The sequence below is a fragment of the Aristolochia californica genome, unplaced genomic scaffold, assembly GCF_029961685.1.
Source record: "Aristolochia californica isolate CCGP_79_NKW_82.1479 unplaced genomic scaffold, dmAriCali1.0.hap1 SCAF_8, whole genome shotgun sequence".
NCBI classification, from domain to species: domain Eukaryota; kingdom Viridiplantae; phylum Streptophyta; class Magnoliopsida; order Piperales; family Aristolochiaceae; genus Aristolochia; species Aristolochia californica.
In genome coordinates, this window is record NW_027182279.1 from 3,622,994 (window position 1) to 3,639,536 (window position 16,543).

The 16,543-nt window shown below is 34.4% G+C and overlaps 1 protein-coding gene, 1 long non-coding RNA gene, 1 other non-coding gene and 3 pseudogenes across 3 annotated transcripts; all 6 read right to left on the reverse strand.

Moving 5' to 3' along the window:
• Positions 1-976: 976 nt before the first annotated feature.
• Positions 977-1,258, reverse strand: LOC137938138 (large ribosomal subunit protein uL6m-like; annotated as a pseudogene).
• A 2,816-nt stretch (positions 1,259-4,074) lies between these two features.
• LOC137939445 (large ribosomal subunit protein uL6m-like) lies at positions 4,075-4,794 on the reverse strand (annotated as a pseudogene).
• A 409-nt stretch (positions 4,795-5,203) lies between these two features.
• LOC137938143 (large ribosomal subunit protein uL6m-like) lies at positions 5,204-5,467 on the reverse strand (annotated as a pseudogene).
• An 830-nt stretch (positions 5,468-6,297) lies between these two features.
• On the reverse strand, positions 6,298-6,606 carry LOC137938129 (large ribosomal subunit protein uL6m-like). Its single transcript, XM_068783116.1, has one exon. It carries the CDS (start codon positions 6,604-6,606, stop codon positions 6,298-6,300), a length of 309 nt encoding a protein of 102 aa, XP_068639217.1.
• A 6,641-nt stretch (positions 6,607-13,247) lies between these two features.
• LOC137939059 (uncharacterized) lies at positions 13,248-15,782 on the reverse strand. The gene is made up of 2 exons (XR_011109923.1): positions 15,609-15,782; positions 13,248-13,823 (listed from the first exon to the last, which is right to left on the reverse strand). It is a non-coding gene; the product is annotated as an uncharacterized lncRNA (long non-coding RNA).
• On the reverse strand, positions 13,851-13,914 carry LOC137939632 (small nucleolar RNA snoR101). The gene has a single exon (XR_011110008.1). It is a non-coding gene; the product is annotated as a small nucleolar RNA snoR101 (small nucleolar RNA).
• Positions 15,783-16,543: the final 761 nt, after the last annotated feature.

Consider the following 16,543-nt stretch of genomic DNA (forward strand, 5'->3'; position numbering starts at 1 on the left):
CGGGGTTCTCTATTTCAACGGGTTCCTTTTGCACATTCAAATAGAAATATACAATTTCAAAACCTCCCCGTCGAGCCCTCTCGATGACTTTGCGCCACAGTGATGATCTTGATTCCATGGATCACTAAAACATTGATTCGGTAATCCAACAGTTCTCCACTTAGTACCTGGATGATTGCTGTTGATGGGGCGAGGGCGGTGGGTTGGGAAGGTAAGGTAGCTTGGGCTACGTAAAGTGAAGCCAGCAAAACGCGTTAGCTGAAACTGAAGAAGGCAAACTCTCCTTGTTGAAAAACAGAGTGCTTCGAAAGGCGGCCGACCTCTCCATTATAAGTAGCACTAATAAGGAAATAGCTGATTTTCGGTAAGGACTCAGCTCCGCTCGGATGACTTGCTCATATCCCTTAAAGAGTAAATTCTTCAGGCCTCATATTTCGTCCAGACCATTTGGCCCGAACTATGGAAGCCAAAGCGAAGGGAATAGGAGGAAGAGGAGAAGGTGTCACTTTCAGTAGGCCTCCGTGGGATATCCGATAAAGGGTATCTTCTCGGCGGGCCTCCTTACCGTAGGTTGCTTTCTTGAATTTGCTAACTTTGCATTCCTCCCCCAACCACGTGAATCAAAGTGGAGGAGTCATATATACGGATTCAAGATGGCGAAATAGTATAACACCTATCTCGATTTTGGCTCATTATGCAGAAGTAAAACACACGAACAAGGCCATGACACCAAGATAAGATTTAACTGAAAGATAACAAGGCCATGACACCAAGATAAGATTTAACTGAAAGATATCTAGTTCGTAAGTGAACTCAGTGGCAAGTTCAAACTCTGTTATTTGGCAGTTTCATATCAAATTTCTAGCTTCACTACCACAGTCTAGAAGGAACAAAATATTTTTGTTTTAACCACAACTAACCTGGCTATGCTGCTTAGTTAAATATTCAAGTAAATATAGGTACAAGATTTTCTCTTTCATTTGGACTCCTTCCCTTGTTTCTTTTTAACAACTTCATCCGTGTATAATATGCCCTTGCCCTTGTAAACATCAGAAGGTTAACAAGCACGAACCGCAAGAGCAAACTGATGAACCCTCCACTTATCAAAACCAGAAGAAGACTCAAACTATTGGTGGAGCATCAAATCAATCTCATGGGTGAAGCCCACCTTCAAATAAAGCAAACACCATTCAGCTTTTGCTCTTGCCTTAAAAACCACTCCAACAATCTTAAGAAATCGAACAAATTTTGCTTCCATTTTAATTTGCAGTCCAACATATTTGAAGCAAACAAGGGTCTGACTAGAAAGTGAAAAACCAGAGTAAGTTGATCACAAAGTGTACGAAAAATCATTAGATTACGACATGAATAACAAAATCTACTTTCAAAGTAGGTGAACACTTAAGTATATTTTATGTATTTAACATTCTAGCTACAAATGTTGAGACTTCTAGGATGATGCAATATCTGGGTGACAACATTGCCAAAACTATATAAGAATTCTAGATAGGAAAGGTTCAGACTAAAGCTTGTTCAAAAATCCAAAAAAGTATAAGTCATTCCATACTTGAAATTATCGAGAAGAAGAACAACTCCCGTAAGTGTTTAGAATTTTTTTTCTCTTTCTTGATTTGTTTTTACTCCAATGCATTGAAAGAGAGGGGGGAGGGAGGTCACACCACATTTATTTTAATACAGAATATTTGATGAAGGACAGCATTAGATTGGTAGCCAATAATATATGTGGCCTCCTGTCAGCATTCTTCCGCTGACTTGGCCATTTTGTCATAAGAATTACTTGTCTCGTTTACCTTGTCTGTGAAGTAATTTGGTACCTTGACTGGTAACTAGGAAAAATTTATAGTTTTCCTTCAGAATCTTGAGTTTAGCCAATGAGGCTATGAACATATAATTAATATACTAATAATATAATTGTTGAGTGGCGATAATATAGTAGCCAATATAAGTGAATAATCAAGGGTGAGTTCGCTCTAACACAAGCTAGAGTAATCATATACAACTACAATCCATTATTAGAAAGGACACTCTACTCTCCCCTCCAAATTGAGGGTAAATGGAGGAGTTATTGGTTCTTATGTTCCCGTAAAAAATCATTACCAATGTTTGAAATGACTTACCAATAATTGCATGCGTGAATGTCATTGTTAATCTCAGTGCACTCTAAAATGATAATGCAGATAGCGATGATAATGTGGTCTTGTGGATGAGGATAGTCAATCAACAAACATTCGGAGGCAATGTGCATTAAAATCCACAAGAGCCGCACAATATCGAGATGCCATAGGAACTCGCATGTGGAAAGCTAAATGATGGTTGTATCTTACTGCTTTTGAACATGTATCTTGTCGTTCATATGTATTAAACTAGTAACTAATGATTTTATTATTAAAAGCACAAACTCGTTGTTATCTTCCAAGGCATAAACGTTTGTTTTTATGCTACAAATTATGGACTATTATGAGTAACTCAGTTCATTTTCAAGCATGTTTTTTAGTTTTAATTTATATATATGTTATTAACAATCAATCTTAGGTTATTAATAAAATAGTATATTTATTTATTTATTAAATTTATTAATTTTATTACTATATTAAATTAGATATTTAAAACTAGTAATTAAAATATAGTTAAAGTAAACATTTGATAAATTATTTTTCAATAATTATCCCATTTTTATAAATAATTAAAATAATTATTTTTAATTTTATGGAAATATATTATTAATTAATACAACGTAAAAAACCCATCTTGTATTATTAATAAAATAATATTTCTTATTTATTCATTATATTTATTTATTTATTGTATTAAACTATTGATTTAATAGTGGTAATTTAAATATTGTTAAAATAAGAATTTGATCAATTATTTTGGTTTAATTAACCCATTTTTATAATTAGTTAAACCAATGGTTTTAAATTTAGCAGAAATATATTATTAATTAATAATACATAAAAATATATATTGTGTTACAGTAAGCATTTGATCAATTATTTTTGTTTAATTATTCCTTTTTAAGTCAAAATATACCTTCTATTATTAATAAATAAATTAATTTATTTCTTATATTTTTTTCTGTTATTTTTTACTTTGTCACTAGTAATTACTGTATTAATGGAAAATAATATGTAATTATTAATTAATATAATATCTTATTTAATTAATTATTATATTAATATTTTTTAATTTTACATTAAATTACTTATTAGCATAGTAATCATGTTTTTTTTGGTTAATTTGGTGTTTAGATATACATGTTCTTTTTAAGTATATTATTACAAGTTACTTATTCCCTTGTTTTGGTTATATTTCTTATTTTGGGGAAACAGTTTTCCAGTACACTTGAACTCGTCCATACTAACACCCAAGTTGAAGTTGAAGTTGAAGTTGAAGCAAATGTTAACTAACCCTCCATATGTAATTTGGACATTTGCATTTAACCAAAAGAGGTATCACAACTTCTTACTCTTGCCATGATCCGCTCCAATGTTGCGTGATCTTGTGTTGATATAAGGGCCCTGAAAAGTTGCTTGAGGAGGCAAAGGCTTTGTTGGGACGATAACAATTTTACTCTTTGATGTCCTTCAACAAAATCATCAAAATCAGACCTGAAAATGTAATTTGGCAACACTAGAGGCACCAAATGTATGAGAGCTCTATGTACACAAGCACAAAAGGAAATGCGAAGCTTGCAGCAACAAAGACAACTAAGCCTGATGCAAGAATAGCATTCCTCAACCTGGCCATCTGACAGTGTAATAAAAAAACCTGGACCTAAAAGTATAAATGTAGAGCCTATTAACCAAAATATTTGTTTAATTATGCTAGGATTTATCTTTAAATATTAGAGTTTGGGTGTAATTGGAACAAGGGTATAGTTCAATTGTAATTGGACTCTATAACTTTTCTCTATTATAAATAGGGGTTCATGTACTTTGATTACATCAAGTCAATGAAGTTTTTCTCTTTTCTATAAATTCAGTGGAAGAAATAAAATATTTTTGTGCTGCTTAATTAAATATTCAAGTAAATATAGGTACGGGATTTCCTCTTTCATTTAGACTTATTTCCTTGTTTCTATTTAACAACTTTATCCATATATAATATGCTCTAGCCCTTGTAAACATAAGGAGGTTTACAATCACGGACCGCAACAACAAACTGATGAACCCTTCGCTTATCTAAACCAGTGCAACAAATAATGTTAGGATTAAAGTAGAAGACTCGACCTGCTAGTGGGAGCGTCAACTCCATCTCATGGGTGAACCCACCATCAAATAAAGCCAATGCCTTTCAGCTTCTACCCTTGCCTTAAAACCCACTTCAACAACATTAAGAAATTGAAAGAATTTCGCTTCTATTTTAATTTGCAGTCCAACTTCTTTGCAACAAACAAGGGTTTGACTAGAAAGTGAAAAACCAGAGTAAGTTGATCACAAAGTGCAAGAAAAATCATTAGATTATGACATGAATAACAAAATCTACTTTCAAAGTAGGTAAACACTTGAGTATGTTTTATGTATTTAACATTCTAGCTACAAATGTTGAGACTTCTAGGATGATGCAATATCTATGTGACAACATTGACAAAACTATGCAAGAATTCTAGATAGGAAAGGTTTAGACTAAAGCTTGTTCCAAAATAAAAAAAAGTATAAGCCATTCCATACTTGAAATTATCCAGAAGAAGAACAACTCCGGTAAGTGTTTTGAAAAAAAAATGTTTTTACTCCAATGTGTTGAAAGAGAAGGGGAAAGGAGGTAACACCGCATTTATTTTTGTTGAAGAGCAAATATGAAATAGTCTTACATAACTTTCACAATAAAAAATCTTACAGAGCCAAAATTATTATGCTTGCAGGTCGCACATAAGAGTTTTAGTTTAAACGTATTTTAGTTATATTAGTCTTCTATGTTGAGTTATTTAATTATGGTGGGATTTATCTTAACATGTTAGAATTTGGGTGTAATTAGAACAAATGAAGTTCAATTGTAATTAGACTCTACAACTTTCCTTTATTATAAATAGGGGTTCATGTACTCTGATTACATCAAGTCAACGAAGCTTTTCTCTTTTTCATATATTCAACATAACAAATAAAATATATTTTTTTACCACAACTAGCATCGTTGTGCTACTTAGTTAAATATTCAAGTAAATATAGGTATGAGATTTCCTCTTTCATTTGGACTTCTTTCCTTGTTCGTTCTTAACAACTTCATCCATATATAATATGCCCTTGCCCTTGTAAACATCAGGAGGATTACAATCACGAACCGCAACAGCAAATTGATGAACCCACCCTTCGCTTATCTAAACCAGTGCAGCAAATAATGTTGGGTTTAAAGCAGAAGACTCAAACTAAAGTAAACGCCCTTCAGCTTCTGCTCTTGCCTTAAAACCCACTCCAACAACCTTAAGAAATCAAAAGAATCGTGCTTCCATTTTAATTTGCAGTCCAACTTCTTTGTACCAAACAAGGGTCTAAGTAGAAAGTGAAAAACCAGAGTAAGTTGATCACAAAGTGCAAGGAAAATCATTAGATTACGACATGAATAAAAAAATCTACTTGCTAAGTAGGTAAACACTTGAGTATGTTTTATGTATTTAACATTCTAGCTACAAATATTGAGACTTCTAGGTTGATGTAATATCTGTGTGACGACATTAACAAAACTATGCAAGAATTTTAGATAAGAAAGTTTTAGACTAAAGCGTTCCAAAATTAAAAAAAGTATAAGCCATTCCATACTTGAAATTATCGAGAAGAAGAACAACTCTGGTAAGTGTTTTGAATTTTTTTTCTCTTTCTTCATTTTTATTTACTCCAATGCGTTGAATGAGAGGGGGGAGGGAGGTAACACCGCATTTATTTTTGTTGAAGAGCAAATATGAAATAGTCTCACATAACTCTCACAATAAAAAGTCTTACAAAGCCAAAATTATTATGCAAGCAGGTCTCACATAAGAGTTTAAGTTTAAAAGTATTTTAGTTATGTTAGTCTTCTATGTTGAGTTATTTAATTATGGTGGGATTTATCTTTAAATGTTAAAATTTGGGTGTAATTGGAACAAAGAAAGTTCAATTGTAATTAGACTCTACAACTTTCCTTTATTATGGGGTTCATGTATTCTCATTACATCAAGTCAATGAACTCTTTCTCATTTCCATAAATTCAATAGAAGAAATAAAATATTTATGTTTTAACCACAACTAGCATTGTTGTGCTGCTTAGTTAAGTATTCAAGTAAAGATAGGTACGAGATTTCCTCTTTTATTTGGACTTCTTTCCTTGTTTCTTCTTAACAACTTCATCCATATATAATATGCCCTTACCCTTGTAAACGTCAGGAGGTTTACAATCAATAACCGCAATAGTAAACCGATGAACCCTTCGCTTATCTAAACCTGTGCAACAAATAATATTTGGTTTAAAGCAGAAGACTCGAACTGCTGGTGGGAGCGTCAACTCAATCTCATGGGTGAAACCCACCTTCAAATAAAGTAAACGCCCTTCAGCTTCTGCCCTTGCCTTAAAACCCAGTCCAACAACCTTAATAAATCGAAAGAATTTTGCTTCCATTTTAATTTGCAGTCAACTTCTTTGCAGGAAACAAGGGTTTAACTAGAAAGTGAAAAACCAGAGTAAGTTGATCACACAGTGCAAGGAAAATCATTAGATTACGACATGAATAACAAAATCTACTTTCAAAGTAGGTAAACACTTGAATATGTTTTATGTATTTAACATTCTAGTGACAAATATTGAGACTTGTAGGTTGATGAAATATCTGTGTGACAACATTAACAAAACTATGCAAAAGTTCTAGATAGGAAAGGTTTAGACTAAATCTTGTTCAAAAACAAATATGGAAGAGTCTTACATAACTCTCACAATAAAAAGTCTTACAAAGCCAAAATTATTATGCAAACAGGTCTCACATAAGAGTTTTAGTTTAAATGTATTTTAGTTATGTTAATCTTCTATGTTGAGTTATTTAATTATGTTAAGACTTATCTTTAAATGTTAGAGTTTGGGTGTAATTGTAACAAGGTTAGTTCAATTGTAATTTGACTCTACTACTTTCTTCTATTATAAATAGGGGTTCATGTACTCTGATTACATCAAATCAATGAAGTTTTGAGCTTTTCCAATAATTCTGCTGCTTAGTTAAATATTCAAGTAAATATAGGTACAAGATTTCCTCTTTTAATTGGACTTCTTTCCTTGTTTCTTTTTAACAACTTCATCCATATATAATATGCCCTTGCCCTTGTAAACATCTGGAGGTTTACAATCACAAACCTCGATAACAAACTGATGATCTAAACCTCACTTATCTAAACCAATGTAGAAAATAATTTTTCTGCTACTAAATCTATGGTAGTTTACTTTAAAATCTGTTGGATAGAACATGTTCCATCCTAAAATGACTAACAACATAGAAGGTCTATTTTCTGAAATAACCTTATAACCTTATAACCTATTAGTCTTTCAAAAAATTATTCAATGTGGGACTTTTTTTTACTCAATACACCCCCTCACATCTAACACTTACACATAACATGTCTCAAACATGGGTACAAGCTCCCAATGGAGCAAATAATACACCACTCCCACCTCAAGGAGCCCACTCACACAAATAACAAACAACCTAGAGAGCACAAACTGGGCCTTAGCCCGTGCACACGTCCTACTCTAATACCATTGTTGAGTTGAACTCAATTCCATCCCAAAATGATTAACCACTTAGGAGGCCTATTACAGAACCTTAATACCCTTTTCTGACATTTCTCAGTGTGAAACTTTTTCCGACATTTCTCAGTGTGAAACTTTTTCCCACTCAACAAGGATCCTACAATTAGCAAAGAATAGTAGGAAGGCCCAGTGAAAGATCCATATGCTCAGAGGCACCATATCATCTTATCAGGCTGGTCATGCTTGAGTCCACCATTGTCACGTCCTTAACCAAGTTGCATACTCGAAAGCCTCAACATCATTAAAATCACAGCGGAATATAGAGCTCTAATTTACTTCTTAGAGTCCTCCTTTGCCAGTAATATTGGATAGAAGTGCATCCTCGTTTTGAGCAAGGTAGAAAAGACAGAGGTAGGAGACCTTCAAGAGGGAGTTGTTGAACCACATACCAGACTAGAAACACACACAGTTTCTAATATTGAGCAAGAGGCGAATATGGGGAGCAAAGTGATTGTTGTGAAAGATACATCTCTAGACCAAGGAAAGTCTATTTGGTGATCCATCACTGAGCCACCAGCAAGCATTTGTTCTTCCCATATTCCTAGTAACAAATGGAATTCATGCTAGACATTATTTTGTGAGGAGGGCAATATTAGCGTCCCTTACATTTGTAGACATCCATCCATTTTATCATGCAATGCTTGAATCCATTAGACGACTACACAATGTACTCTCCATTCTTCCTATCAAGAGAGGTAGGCCAACTAGATTCCTAGAAGAGAGCCAACACAACACTACAATCTAGTGGCCATCTCATCAAGGCTAGCCTGAGGTAAATTAAAGCCATATAGGGTAATCTTGCTCCAATTAATTTGCTGTTCAGAAATAAAAAAATTGTTGAGGAGAGCTTTAATATGAAACACTTCTTCCATAATACCATCCACAAAGATGACTTTGTCATCCGCAAAATGAAGAATTGAATTATCAAGTCTCTCATCTTCAAAGAGAAGTCTAATCCAATCAAGATCCTTCGTCAGGTGGAAGAGGCAAGTGAGGCCATCAACAATAATATTAAATAACAAGGCAAGTGAGGCCGTCAACAATAATATTAAATAACAACGATGAGATGAGATCTCCTTGTTGAAGTCCTCTAGACCCTTTTAAAGTACCCATAGGCATTTCCATTAAGGATAACTAAATAAAATACATATGAGATGCAACTTTGAATCCAATGCCTCCATTTGTTTCTAAATCTTATGCCCCAATTGCTAGGAATCGAGGTAGCGCCAGCAAATCCTATCAAATACTTTTTCAAAGTCAAATTTTAGCATAATCTAAGGCCTAGAACTGTGCTTGAAACAATCAATTGAAGACAAGAAGAAGAATTTTTTCTCTTGAGTATGTTCCTGCACCCATTTTTTCATGGCATTCACATTATCGTACTACACTTTCCATATTGCAAATCATATATTGATGGAAAGGTTTTAGGTCTAGTTTCCAATGCAAAAAGAGTTTAAAAAATCAAAATTTTCTACAAAGATAAATCAACATTTGAAACAATAAAAATCAGGCAACAGTAATAAAAAGTTTCAATTTGTAGGAGTTTGTGCCATAAAGAACATTTATATAGAAAATTATATGTCAAAGAAAAGATCTCTAAGCCTATTTTCTAACCCCACAAACCGTTTCCCAATCCAATTTTTCTTAAGATATAAATTAACATTAGAAGAAGAAAATGTCATGTTGGAAACCTATTACAAGTCAAAAACACAATTTTTAAGTTCGATTTTTTTTCTTTATTCTTTGTAGTAGGTTATTCTATTGCTTTGGGTTTCTTCAGTACTGGCCTTTGGTAGCTTTGATGTTCTCATATTCCTTTTTTCTTTTTTCAGCCTACGTTGATGTTCATTGTTTAATTTCTAGTAGTTTCTTGTTGGTTAGCAAACTAAAGTAACATCCAAAGTTTCTACTGCACGGTCATTGACATATCTTATATTTTCTGTCTGGTGTGATGCTATTTCTCCATGGGTCATTTTTGTTATTTGCTTCTTGAATAATTGGCTGTTGTTGAGTTTTGGTTATGTGGCATTGACATTTCGATTGTTGCATGATGGGTAGTAAACTGTAGTCCTTAGTATCTACTCCTTTTTTTGATTTCGTAAAAGTAGGTTGCATCGTTATCTAAGTCCTTATCACTTGTTGTTAGGGGAGACCTCCTTTGATGTATTTTCTTGCTTTCCTTTGAAATAAAATCATCACCGTTTAAAAAAAAAAAAAAGGTTGCATCCTTATGTGGTAGCAACTACTAATTTTACTCTAATTTCGGTATTCAAATTTATCCTAACACTTCCAAGAGCAATGGAGATTCTTTTTCTATCAAGAAGTTTGTAGAAGAATGGTGTTTTAGCTTCATGAGCTACTTGTCTTGCGTCAATTCGTCTCTTGGTCCAGCACAATCAAAGCTTTGTTTCTCTCTTGCCCTTGTTGGTGTAAAAAATTGTCCACCATTGTTCTCTCCTTATCGATACTTGCACTAGGGTGAATGATTTAAGGATGTAGTCACAAAAGAGGTAACATCAAAGTTATGTTAAAGTGAAAGTCGTGAACCCCTAACAGTACTTCTTCAATAATTTTTTTAATCAGCCCAAATCCAATTTGAGTTGAGTCAAGTGAGGCTGATTTACATCCTTAAAATTGGGTGAATGTAGTGCTACCCTTAAAAGTGAGTAGGATGGCTTCTCTTAACTTTTCTTTGATCTAAGAGTGCTAGCATGTGGAGTTGTGTCAAGTGCTAAGACTGATTTTTTTTCTCTCACATATGTTATTGGCAACCTAGGTCTCTTGTTGTCATGGATTTTCAACTCGAGAGGGTGAAGTAGAAGAAATACAGAGGAAAGAGGTATTTAGAAAAGCCTACAATGAAGTGTTCCAAAAGGTGATGACTTTTTTATCGAAGTTGGAGACAAGAGTCAAGTTATTCACGATATCCAAGTGGGAGATTGGAAATACAGATTTTAAGAAGTGGCCAAATGCAAGTAGAAGTAGACGATCAATGTGAAGCTGAAATTTTGAGAATTCAATGCTACATTGAAGATGTTGTAGACATTGAAGACCTAAGTATAAAAAAATTATGATTTTTTTTTTATATTTTGATATGCTATGTAACAAACTGTAGTCAAAATTTTCAGCTTGAGGGAAGTGTTATAAGATATAATTTGTGTTTATATAGGTTTCTAGGTCGATGTTTTCTTACAAAAATTTATTACATAATTCAACGTGAGATTTTCTCCAACCTTCTCTTTCTCCTCCCATGTTGTCTTTCTTCTCCTAATAACCTTGGGAGCACGAACTCGGCCTTGACTCACGCACACACCTTACTCTAATATCACTATTACGTTGAGCCCAATTCCATCCCAAAAATGACTAGCCACTTGGGAGACATTACTCAATCTTATAACTATTAACATTTTTTCCACTTTCTCAACAAGAGACTTTTTCTACTCAACATTCCCTCCCACGTCCATGCTTACACATAATAGGCCCGAAATATGGGCACAAACTCTCAAAGGAGAAAACAACACAGAATCCCACCTCATAGAGCCTACAACACATAGGACCCCTACCTCATGGAACCTATAACGCTGATAACTTAGCAAGCACAAATTGGGCCTCAAACCACGCACACATCCGGTTCTATCCATAAAATGACTAGCCATTTTTTTTTTTTAAATAAGACCCTATTACTTAATATCATAACCGTTAACTTTTCTTCACATTTCTAGATGTGGGATCCCACTCAACAGTAATTTTACTATCATATCACTTTTGCTATCATTAACAGCAACCACCAATTAAAAAAAAAAAAAACGTTGCATTGTTCTTCGAAGAAGAGATATTGTGGATTGGAGAATGGAAAACTAAGAAGGAAAATGCATCAGCTAGATCCAACACAAAATGGGTTATAAATCTACAACAAATTCCATTTGTGAGTTGCCATTTGAGAGTGCCTTAAAAAAAATTTGGGTTTCAAGAAGTACACCTATAAATTTTCATGCAAAAACCAACAGCAATTTATCTTTCAACCAATCTAATTTTTCAAGAGTGCACAAAGCATATTAAAGTTGAACGTTATTTTATTAAAAAACAAGGCGTTCAATAAGGAAACAGAACTCCAATATATCTCCATTTCCATACAAAGCAACTATGTTATCTTATATCCTATCAACTCCCGCCGGCTCAATCTCTATTTTCTTCTCCACTACTTTTAAGATTTTATTCTCCAAAGTCATCTGTCCTTTTTTCTTATAATTTTCTTTTATTAATCCGACCCATTAGATTGTAACTTACTGGCTACCAACCTCAGTTTGTGCAACTCAATGCCTGGTCCTGTAAACCACCGAACCCATCAGCAAATGGTTAAGGTGTTTTGCATCTGTGAATGGTTGTTCGCTCATGATGCATTCACCCACGTATCACAAGCTCCAGCTTCTACAAACTGGGCATGATTGGTTTGCAAGTAGGGTAGGCATAAGGTTGGTTTAGAGAGTCTCGGACGGGTCAAGAATCCGGTCGAGGAGGAGAACAAAGCACGCGGTTTTACATTTTCTACTTTGTAAGGATTTTCTAAGGACGAGCTTTGGGGTCGGGATTTTAAAATACCTCTGCCCTCCAATCGCTCAACCTTTCCGCATATCAGCCCTACCGCCATTCATCACGACGGAATAGACGAACCTGCAAGCTCATCAAATCTTCTCCCCGTTCTCTTCTTCCTCTTTCGTCTATTTTTTTTCTCTTTTTGCCTCTAATCTTCCCTGACGCCGGCGAGTGCGACAATCGACGCAAGCAGAGTCTGTCCGGCGAGAGGGGATGAAGAGTTCTGCCCTTCCCCCCTTCTCTGTTCCATTTGTTGCTTGGTTTTTTTGCATAATTCGTCTTTTCTACTAAAAGAAAAACTGAAATCATCTCTGTGTTTCTTTTCCTTCTTATTCCTTTTTTTTTATGCTGTAATTTTTTTACTTTTTTATTGTTAAACGCTTGATTTTCAGTTAAGTGTTTAAGCTTGTTTGTAAGTACTGCCTCGTTTACCATGTTAAGTTATTCATGTTTGGTCATTAGTGTTTATTTGAGCTTTATCAAGATTATGATTTGCTGTTTGGGTTGAGAAATTTTATGTTCTCTGCTTTTCCTCGCACTCTTTTTGCTGGTGAAGTAGTTTTGTAAATTAATGGTGGGATATTTGGCAAGCTACAGACTAGAGGAGAACCAGGATTTTCTCAAAAAACAGTTTGGAGTGTTAATATTTACCTTCGGGTATCTTATTGATTTAAGCTGTTGTCGAGAAAATGTTTCTCAAGCAGTCAAACTGTTTGCCTCTACAAACATTGCTCTTCTTTTGAGTCTTTAGTGTGCATTAATTCTTTTGTGGTAACAGTCGATTGACTTAACCGTATAGAAAGGTTGCAACACATCATTTTCATTTGCTTACTCAAAATACTCGAGTTAATATCAGAGAATCTCAACCAGCATACAGCCTAAAAAATTAACCCTATCAATAGAAGTATAGTAAATGATTCCCTTCCCTCTTAATCATAACTTCTAAAGCTCATCTGTGTCAGAGAAGCCGAACCCAGTGGGGCTTGATCACAAGGTGCTACTCCAAAAACAACCTATATGACCTAACAATTGAGTTAAAGGCCCAAATGCTTATATCTGCAGAGTTTTGAAGCCTCTGAAAAAAGAATGAAGTATAATGAAAGTCATGTGTTTTTGGGGCAAAATGAACCATAACAGTTCTGAGTAGAGAACACAGATTCCAGCAACTTTTTTGGAGGGGGCATTTTGCATTCATTACTTCTTGCTGGGTACGTTCTGCTATGAGACTAGTAAAATTTCAATCTTCCTCTCTTCAAAAATTACAGCAGATCAGCCAGGTCAGGGCCATGATTTAGCACTGTTTTAAATTTGATTAGCCTAACCAAAGATTTTTTTGTCAGTATGAGGCTTAAGCACAAACTATAAGTCCGCCTAACTGTAATTTCATCAAACATATTCTGGGGAACCCAAAAGTCCAACCGCAATTCACATAGAAATTGCTTTAGTATCTGCCCAAAGATACAAAGCACAAAACATGCATCAGTTACCAATTTGTCTACATAAGAACTTACCTGGAAGTTCAGAGATCAAGTGTAAGACATCATATGCATGGGAAATCAAAAGGAGAAAAAAATCCCTTAAAAGTTCATAAATAGGATGGGAACAAAAGAAAAGAAAAACTAGAGAGGAAGAACAGCATAGCGATAAAGCAGCTGAGCATATTATTCATAAGCATCACATCTTGATTCTCAAGCCAATCGAAAACAACAAAAAAGATAAGAGAGGAAGTTTCAACAGTCAAAAACCCAAAAGAAGTTCACATAACAAGATAGAAAACTATATGTCAAATGAAACACATCCAATTCACCAATTAACGGCATATCACATATCTATCAAACAGAAAACAAAATACTCAGACCTTCTAAGGAACCCCAAAAAACCCTGACCGAAAAACAAGTTGCCCTAACTTAGGAGTTGCAAGTGGGTAAATTAAACAGGGTAACCAAGCTCGGTCAACAAGACCTGCCACATGTTTGGGATTCGAGCATCTTTACCTCACATGAAAGTCTCAGGCTTTGATTGGAAAAGAGTACTGGTCACAGGAAAAACAGGTAATCTAGACTCAAGGCCACAGGATTTTATCACTTCATTGCTCTCATCTTGTCCATTATGGTATAAAAGAGAAATATATGCTTTACATAAGCAAGAATAATTAAGAACGAACTTTGTCTCATTACAATAAATACTCATCAAGTCTTTATTTTTAAATTGTTTCGAAAAGACTCTTTTGTTTTATCAAACAATATTTTATTTTTAAAAACGAAATGAAAGCATTTGATTGAGAAAGTATCCTTTTCCCAAATTAAAAAAAAAAAAAAAAAAGTGGAACCCTTATAAGAAGGAAAAAGTATTTCAATGTAGAACACAAAAGTGATTGTTAAAAATAAATAAATCCAGGTTTCCCAACAGTTGCCATAGTTCATTTTACAACTGTTATTTCAATAAACAATATTGGTAATATATATAATCATCACAAATGAAATTCTAAAAATAGGGTTGTTATCATCATTTTCATGTCTTTCTAGTCTCCTTTTTAAGGGACAAAATGACTACAGCCTTTGAATTAATGAAAAAACTTTAAACTGTTGTCTTATTTTTCAAAAAAGTACCAACTCACGTCCTTCATTTTCAATGAATCTTGCAATCCTTACCCTACTTGTCGTGACCCAAAGTAGAAAGGGCTTTTACCTAAATCACTTTTATAAATTAAAAGGTATTTCTAAAGACATTATGTATTTTTTGTTAGGTTGTTATTAAAAGAGAAGATTGGAATCGCTATAATGACTACCTTAGTACCACTTTAGAAATAAACGCAAGGAAATACTTCTACTTAACATACTTCTCGATAAAATAGCGTACTCCTCAATCAGAAAAAGCCTGAACCTTGTACCTGATTCAGCGAAACAGTGAAAATCTTACCTGAAACCCTAAGTTTAAGACCAGATAATCTTAAACAGCATATGGCCTATAAAATCAAACCCATCAATAAAAGTATAGTCCATGTCCCTTCCCTCTGAATCCTAAGTTCTAAAGCGCATCAGGTGTCAGAAAAGCACTCCAGACAACACATCTCAAAATATCAAAACGGTGACAAGAAAATAAATATACAAGATACAACCGACTAGTCAACATCCTCAGAACATACCATTCAAAAAATCCCGGCTACAGACTAATGACGAATCTATAACGCAAGAAAAATGCACATAAGGAGAAAGCAGATCGATTTAATTTACCCTCTCGCTCCGTACATGGTGGAGAAAATACGAGCGCTCACTAGATAAACCGAAGAGGCGGCGACAACTGCGTCTCAGGACTCTTTTCAGAACTCCCGAAGGAAGCAATGGCGGTGGTGATTCGCGAGGGAAAAGACCATATTCTAGCGGGACTTTAAACCCTAATATCACCGCCTTCACGCATTACTTCTTATAGTTGGAGCTGGACAGTCGTGGGCCGTTTGTAGTTTTTTATTTTAGATAACTTGTGAGCCCAGTTGCATTGGATGCCCCTTTGAGAGGGATTTTTTTGAAGCAAACGCCGGATATAAAAAGAACTCAGGTTTAATTGCCGTGATTTATTCTTCTACATTGTGTAACCATATAATCAGACCACTAAACCATATAATCAGACCACTAAACCTGAGTCAGAACACTAAACCATATAATCAGACCACTTAAGAAATAACAACTAACATTCTCCCATTTGGTACGTATTTACATTTTTTTCATTTTAGGGTTTAGTAGAGAAATCATATAAATCATGGTGACAAAATCATTTTCAAACAAGTATAACCTTTCATATATCACAATGTGATTTTCTAGTAAAATATGGTGTTTTATCTCTATAAAGCACAACCCAGGTACCCATGAGGGCCTATCCAAACGGATTTGGATGGAATTATTGACAGATTTCAGGCATGTGGGATAATGCCTTATTTGAATTTCAATAAACTCGTGTTTAGAGTTCTCCGTGTATGCGAAAAGGTCATTTCTTTATATTTTTTACTTAGTTTCTTCTTAAACGAAAAGTAAGTGAGGTTGTGCGATGAGGGACTGGGTTGTTTTTTCTAGCTTGATCTAGCGACATAACAATTGGTATTAGAGTAGAGATGATTTAGTCATGGCTTCCTTGGAACCGATGTTGGAAATTATTCCAAATAAAGGTAAGAAGA